Source organism: Alosa sapidissima, chromosome 14, assembly GCF_018492685.1.
Source record: "Alosa sapidissima isolate fAloSap1 chromosome 14, fAloSap1.pri, whole genome shotgun sequence".
NCBI classification, from domain to species: Eukaryota; Metazoa; Chordata; class Actinopteri; order Clupeiformes; family Clupeidae; genus Alosa; species Alosa sapidissima.
In genome coordinates, this window is record NC_055970.1 from 3,987,935 (window position 1) to 3,995,434 (window position 7,500).

The 7,500-nt window shown below is 44.4% G+C and overlaps 1 protein-coding gene across 3 annotated transcripts in view; it reads right to left on the minus strand.

Moving 5' to 3' along the window:
* piezo1 (piezo-type mechanosensitive ion channel component 1) overlaps nt 1–7,500 on the minus strand; it is an 82,657-nt gene that overhangs the window by 69,156 nt on the left and 6,001 nt on the right. For 2 of the 3 annotated variants that reach the window (XM_042060727.1, XM_042060726.1), the window contains exon 1: nt 2,023–2,395. The exons of the other annotated variant lie outside the window; for it this stretch is intronic. In XM_042060727.1, the coding sequence (XP_041916661.1) occupies nt 2,023–2,320 (298 nt within the window). In that variant the 5' untranslated portion in view covers nt 2,321–2,395. Of the gene's footprint in view, nt 1–2,022; nt 2,396–7,500 lie in introns of those variants that run through there. 3 annotated transcript variants of the gene reach the window in all.

The following is a 7,500-nucleotide window of genomic DNA, read 5'->3' on the forward strand; positions in this document are numbered from 1 at the left end:
CTTGAGTGTGTGAAGCCTGGCAAACGTGTTCCATGACATCATCCATCAACGTCAAACGCAGACTGCTGCTGCCAATTACAAGATTAACTCTGTGTGTTTTGACAGAAGTGATAAAAGGGAACTTTACATGTGTGAGTGGACACTGGAGTGATCAGTGTATACAAGCCAGATGAGAGCTTCATGATCATCGCGGCAGCAGCAGTCTTGGGGGATGCACAGATTTCCTTCAAGCATATTTTCCTCCCAGTTCACGTTTGAAAATCTCCAGAAGGTTTTCTTTTATGGGGAGAGAGGGTGAAGTGTGCTAAGGGGAACACACCCTTTCCCCTCATAACATGCATGCTTGAGCATGTGTGTGTGTGTATGTGTGTGTGTATGTATGTGTGATTGTGTATGTATGTGTCTGCGCATATACTTATACGGCCACATCATGCCACTGTGACAGAGTTTCCAGTTCTTCCAGAATAAAAACCCTGTGGATTGTTTGGCAGTCTCTCTCTCTCTCTCTCTCTCTCTCTCTCTCTCTCTCTCTCTCTCTCCCCCTCAGTCCCCAAGACTGTCTCCCAGAATCTCACATTTGTGAAAAAGATTAAAAGGGAGTAAGAGAGTGGGTGGAAGGTTTCCTCTAACCCAGTTGGCCAGTCGAGAGGTGGAAAGAAAGAAAGAAAGAAAGAGAAGAAAAGAGAAAAGAAGAGAAGAGGGGTTTAGAGAGTCTGCAGCGGCAAACTCTTCTCTAGTCCTGTCCACTTCAAACCCTACTCAATCACAGCCCATCTAAGCCAAAAGGCCTTTTCCCATGCCGACCGCATGGGCTTTTGCATGCTCTACTCCCCCCTGCAACTCTCCAAGCCTGCATCTACATTCACTCTATTTTATATTTCCTTACAGGCATGTAAATGTACATTCACATCTGCTTTAAGACATTTTGACTATGCACTCTTAAAATTAATGTGTTGTGCCTATCTGGACACAGATGTGCTAAAAAACAAGGCAAGTTGTGTTGTTTACAAGGCAAGTTGTGTTGTTTTCAAGGCAAGTTGTGTTGTTTACAAGGCAAGTTGTGTTGTTTTGAACACATACTGTGTAACAAATAAAAAAAGGAAACAACACAAACTTGTTGTCCCCATCTGGACACATTGTTTTAAGAGTGTACATTTCTGTTCTAAATACACGTTCATATTTAATCAAAGGCATTCTGTCTGCATTTACAACTCCGTTTGTTTTTCATTTATCTTCAATTTTGCTTAAAGACTTCAGGCTACCGCTTGATGCATGTGTTCTAGAGGAGACACACAATCCTTTTCATTTCCCATCCCTCTCACACACACACACACACACACACACACACACACACACGGACAGCCCTTCAGTAGAGGCACGGCAAGGCAAACAACGCGGGAGGAGAGAGGGGAGAGCCCGAATGGGAAGAGCACGAGGAGGAGCGTCACCTTCTCCTTTCTCCCGCAGAAAGCACACGCGTCAGCACTCTCGCTGGCATATCTGTGGGCGTGTGAAGGCATGTGGGACGGACGCACCAAGGGCTCTCTGGGGGTATGTTTCAGGAACGGGTGAGCAGACATATTTGAAGATGTTTACTTTTTCCCTTAACACGATTCTCTCATCTTGGCCCTTTAGGCCTTTTTTTGGCAGTGGCAATGTCACAGTACAAGCTACTGCATGGGAACCCTGTCTGCATCACAAGGGACAGATTACAAGGCACATCAGTCAAGCTCCAAGTTACTCAACATAGAGTGGTTGTCTACTGCAACACAGTGTTTTGCCACTGACAGTTGCAATCTCAGAGTCTTGCACTATCTTGATATTAATTTATAGATAACATAATGTGTCTCAAAGAGATTCGAGAGAAGTCTGTCTCGAAATGATATAGTTGTAAACTGAGCTTCACCAAGTTATCATCAAATATTTTATGCTATATGTGCTCATATATGCTCAGATATGCTCATATGAAAGCTCCCCATTCTCCATTCTCTCTAAGGCAACCTGCGAGCGTGAACAACTCACGTGACATCCAAAGGCCAAAGGCGTTCTCCATGTGGCTGGCAAAGATAACCGCCTCCGATGTGGCGTGTGTGTGTGTGTGCGTGGCTTGCATGTGTGTGTGTGTGTGTGGATGGCCTCTCTTGTTCCCTGTTTTTCTGCAGGTCTCACACACAAACTTTCTCTCTACTTTGACAAACACTACTCTCTCTGTCGCTCTCTCTCTTTCCCTTTCTCTCTCTCTCTGTCTCTCTCTCTCTCTCGCAGGCTGACAGCGCTGTGAAGCAATTTTCCATAAAACGCCCCATAAGAAATGTAGCATTCAGCATGAGAGGCAGAATGAGGCTGCTGCTGTAAAAGTCAGCTGTTTGATATTTCTGCTCTGAGACAGCAGGCAGGCTTCAGTCCTTCATCCCCTCCTTCTCCTCCTCTTCTTCACTCTTTCATCCCCTCCTTCTCCTCCTCCTCCTCTTCTTCACTCTTTCATCCCCTCCTTCTCCTCCTCCTCCTCTCCCTCGTCTCCTTTGCACGCCCTCTCAACATCCAACCGGTTTTTTCTTTTCTTCTTTTTCTTCTTTTCTGTTTCAATCATCAAAACATATCAAGGTCACACCATTTACCACAAAATGCTCGTGTCGTGTGTTTCACCACCAGTTGCTGTGGAAATCGAAAGTGAGGAAAATAAATCTCCCTCGGGCTTGTCGGGACGCGGGACTGAGGAATGCTGGCAGAATCCGACATGTTTTGTAATGTGCATGCTAACTATGCTATCTTGCACTGTACTGTCATCCGCAGTACTTCAGATGGCAATCCACTGACTGGACTCGACTTCACTGACACAGAGCGCCTTTGAAGAGGAACTGATGGCGCAGACAGAGAGGCCTGCTTTTGCTTTCTACAAATTGCTTTCACTGGGAGGACAGAGCCACTCAGAGAACCTAACTGACAAGACTGATAAAACACTTGACAGAGAGATAAGTTTGGAATTCTATTGCGTGACAATCTCCTGTCTGAACAAAACAGTACGCTACCTTTGTTGTTGTGCTTACTAAGTTTAATCGACTCCTGGTATCATCAGGTCATCCACACATATACCTAGTGCTGACAAGGCTAGTTTCTATTTCCTATACTTGTGGCATTCCTTTTAACAACATAACAGTTACATCATTTACATGTGAGGAAGTGCTGAATGACCTACATAGCAGTCTTGCCCTTTAAGTTTAACCTCAAAAGTGAGATGGGGGGGTAAAACTGGAAAAGCTGGTTGAGGATGAACCACAACACCCCCAGAGGAACAGGCCACATGTCCCTATGCATCACCTCACAGACAACAACACTAGAGAGAAGTCTAGTGTCTTTAGCCTTTAGCTTCAGGTTAACTAAAGTGTACACGTAAGGGATAATGTATAGAACGCCGGTCATTATTGGGAAAATAAGTCACGACAGGGCGAACCGGACTCCGACGCGCAGCGGAGGGGTCTTGTTCCGCCCTGAAGGGACTTATTTTAAGTATTAAAAAAAGATTAAAGTAAACAAAATAGATTAAAGTAAACAAAATGGTTACACATTTGAATGTGAATTGTAACAGTTTGGAGTAAAGCAAATTTATAAATCAAAGGATATCTGACACATGCAAAATTCTTCTTTAAGTTTATCTGACACTAGTTTTACGGTAAACAGATCTCACAGTAGATTGAGGATTAACACAAACTGACTATTTTTTTACCTCAGTATGCTAATGAATAGGGCTGTGCTAGCCACAATGCTAGCATAAACCGCAGACTTGTACCCTTGAGTGCTGCTTATTGTGCAGTATGACTTTCACTGCCGACTGATTAGAAGAGATACACAGTGACCTATGACTGTGTCCTCAGTGTGGATGGATACACTGAATGGAGCATGTAGGGTTCAGCAGACAGGAAACACTGTGTTTTGTCTGCTGTGGCTGCCCCGACCGCAGCAAGCAGAGAAGTGGCGGCTTCAGCACGTCTAAAAGTATTCCTATGCCACCGCAACAGGTGCCCGCCCTACCGCCTGCCATTAAATGCCACCTTGGTGTGTGTGTGTGTGTCTATCTTTGTATGTGTCTTTGTGTGTGTGTCTGCACGTGCTTGGGAGTGAAATCAGAGCCTAGTTATCCTCCATTAAACACTGGCGACGGTCCCCCTCACGAGGCCTGTTATTAAAAGTGAGAATGGCATCTGTATAACGTTTCCTCTCTGCATGGGCACTGCAGTGGGCAGGTCATCCCCCACACCACCTGTCCTCAGCTGACTGGCAGGGTGGCGATGAAACACTACACCTGGGACTGTGGAGCAGTGTGTTCTGCTCTGACCTCGACCCTCAGTACAGCACTGAAGCTCCCGGCAATAGTGAAGCAGCTCCAACCTGGTCTTTATGGAAGTCATGTAGGGAGTATTGCAGACTTAGAGATCACTATCTTCATCTCCTTCCTCTTAGTGTGATGGAGAAAGACAACACAGACAGTGTCAGCACTCTGTGGTAAACTCCCTCAGCTGTCCACTGATAGAATCAGCATTTTATAACACCCCACATTGCCTAAGCCACTCCGGGAAGTAGTGGCTTTTCAGTGGTTCTGAAAAGAATACATACAGCACAAAGAGCCATTTAAAATGGTTTAATAATACCATTCTTTTACTCTGGGTTAAAACGTAAACAGGCAAATCACCCAAATCTCAGCATGACTGATCAAAAGGGTGTTAGTCATCATTTTGAGGGTTTATAAAATGAATGATCGGTGATCAGTGCAGTGATCCATTTTGATCCTTAGATCACCTGCTCCTTCAGATGTGTGAAGCATCTGCAGATGGGTGGGTGATGGATGTTTCTGTTAAGCTGTCCACATCTGGGTGATTAAAGTATTGCCCAGGGGAATGTGCTTCCGATACAGAGCCATTGTGCCTTAAATTAATCATTCTCAGTCCCCGAGAGAAATTACTGGCATAACAACTTTGGACGTGAGTTTGCATTCTTTTCACCAGAGCGGGAACAGGAAGAATAACTTGAATGAATCAACTGCCTTACGGTATTAAAAGGATCAACGGTGAAAAATTATATTCACATGAGCGAGCACTTGTATAGATAGCTGAATGAGAAAGGAGAAGCTTTTCCGCTGTAAATTTTAATGTCTTGTTTTTAACGCATCCTGGATGCCGTTTAGGGTGTAATTAAACTAAGTGCAGTATGTCTACTTTTTATCTTACATCCTCTAGGTGGAATTTTTGAGTCTTTTTTTATCGCTTCTCCCCTCGTTCAGACTAAAATTAAATTCTCACTAAGCACTGCACACCCAACCAATGTGACTTCCTGGCAATGGACTTTTTATGTCAGCGTTAGGTTTACAAATACCACTGCAAGCAGTTCAACCCTTAATTACAGACAACATGAAAAACCAGGGCCTGATTTTCTTCTTGGACTCGTGTCAAGTGCCTGGCTCTAGCTCTGAGCAGCTGATGAGCTCTGATCTCGGTGCAGACCTGAGTGGGATGCGCATCAAATACAATGCATATGATGTGTGAGTGTGCTTACAGTCTTTCGTAGATGCATATGATGTGTGAGTGTGCTTACAGTCTTTCGTAGATGCATATGATGTGTGAGTGTGCTTACAGTCTTTCGTAGATGCATATTAGGCACAGCACATGAATGATTTGAGTACAATAAAAGTACAATGTACAATATAACATAATGTCATGATTTCTGATGTATATTGCATGTTTAAAATATAGACTACATTATCTTATATCTTATATTCTCTTTTTCTGTTAAGGTGTGCATAATAAACAGTGTCAGAATATGACTGAATGTACAGCATATGCATTTATGAATAACAAAAAGATTGATGGCAAATATAAAAACTCAAAGCAACCGAGAGAGCATAAAGCACAAGCGTCTGTGTGGGTTGGCCTCTATGATGAGATGATGGATGAAGGTGGACTCTCCTCTCACACCCCCAGCACTCGCCCCCCCCCCCCCCCCCCCCCCCCCCCCCCCGCCTGCCTGCCTGCACCCAATAAACCACCAGGGCCAAACAGAATTCCTTCTATTTAACCACAGCTGACAGAATCAAGCTGGGAACAGTCCACATGCTAACTTTAGTAAACACGCACATCAGAACTGTTTACGAGAGCCATTCCATACCACTCGGCAGTTCCTTTTATCGCCAGCACTCCATTCATACTGCCCGCTCTGATTACATAGGTTCTTTTGGGCTGTAATAACCATAGACATAATGGTAATAACAGCAGTGTAACTGTGTGCTGTGATTACATAGGTTCTTTTGGGCTGTAATAACCATAGACATAATGGTAATAACAGCAGTGTAACTGTGTGCTGTGATTACATAGGTTCTTTTGGGCTGTAATAACCATAGACATAATGGTAATAACAGCAAAGAAAAATGACGTGCCCTTTTTAAGACAAAAAAAACACCACATAAAAAAGTGTAATGAGAAATTATACATAAACATACTGTATGCAAATCTCAAATCAGTGCAGCATAAGCTATACTGGCCCGTCTCGGCATGGTCCAGCTAAGAGTTCTCCTGACGGATGAGTGTTCTTGAACATGCTCACTTGCCATGTATGTATAAGAATAGCATGAGTCAGCAAACAGGAAATGAGTAATGGGAGGAGTGAAAGAAGAAGATGCACACACAACAGGAATACAGAATGTTCTGGAAGCGGCTCAGCTGAGAAGTATGGCACAATAAGTCCTATCCAGTCACTGACAAACAACAAGCACTCCTGCTTCCTGACAAACCCATAATGACTCACACACATGCACAAATACACCCGCACACACACACACTGACACACACATGGCAAAAATACTATTTGGTCTAGTAACACATTCTAAGTATAAGAGACTTTTATTGTTGGGGGATTTCTGTCTCTTAAAACAAGACAGGACTAAACAGTTTGAACAGCCAAATAAACCATCTGTGTTATTTGGACCCAAATACACATAAGGCTGCAGTTTCCCCACTATCATCATCATCTTCATCATTATCAACGCCACAGCAATCTTTAAGAGGATAGCTTAAGCACTTTGTACCTGCAGTTATTCCAACACTCCACTGTCCAGAGGGGACGACATGTGCCGTAAATCATACTCTAAAAGCTCAGACACTGAGCGAGGAGAAGGCTGCCGCACGTACAACAGATCTCAGCGCGGCCTCAGCCTTAGCTATCTTTCTCGCTGTAGACTACAAACACATTGTGTGTGTGTGTGTGTGTGTGTGTGTGTGTGTGTGTGTGAGTGGGACTGCAGCAGCAGCCTGCATTGTGTCTGGTCCTGAGATAGCGATCAAGGCCAGCTTGGCTGAGTCAGAGTCATCTGCTCAACTCATCACCGTGGCCATGATTGCGGCCTCACAGAGAGACATGCTCCAACAGGCCAGTCAGCTCTCGCAGGCTCCCGTCCGGCTCCCGTCCGGCCTGTCTGGGAAAGGCGTTTAGCCCCGACGGTTGACGCAATACACC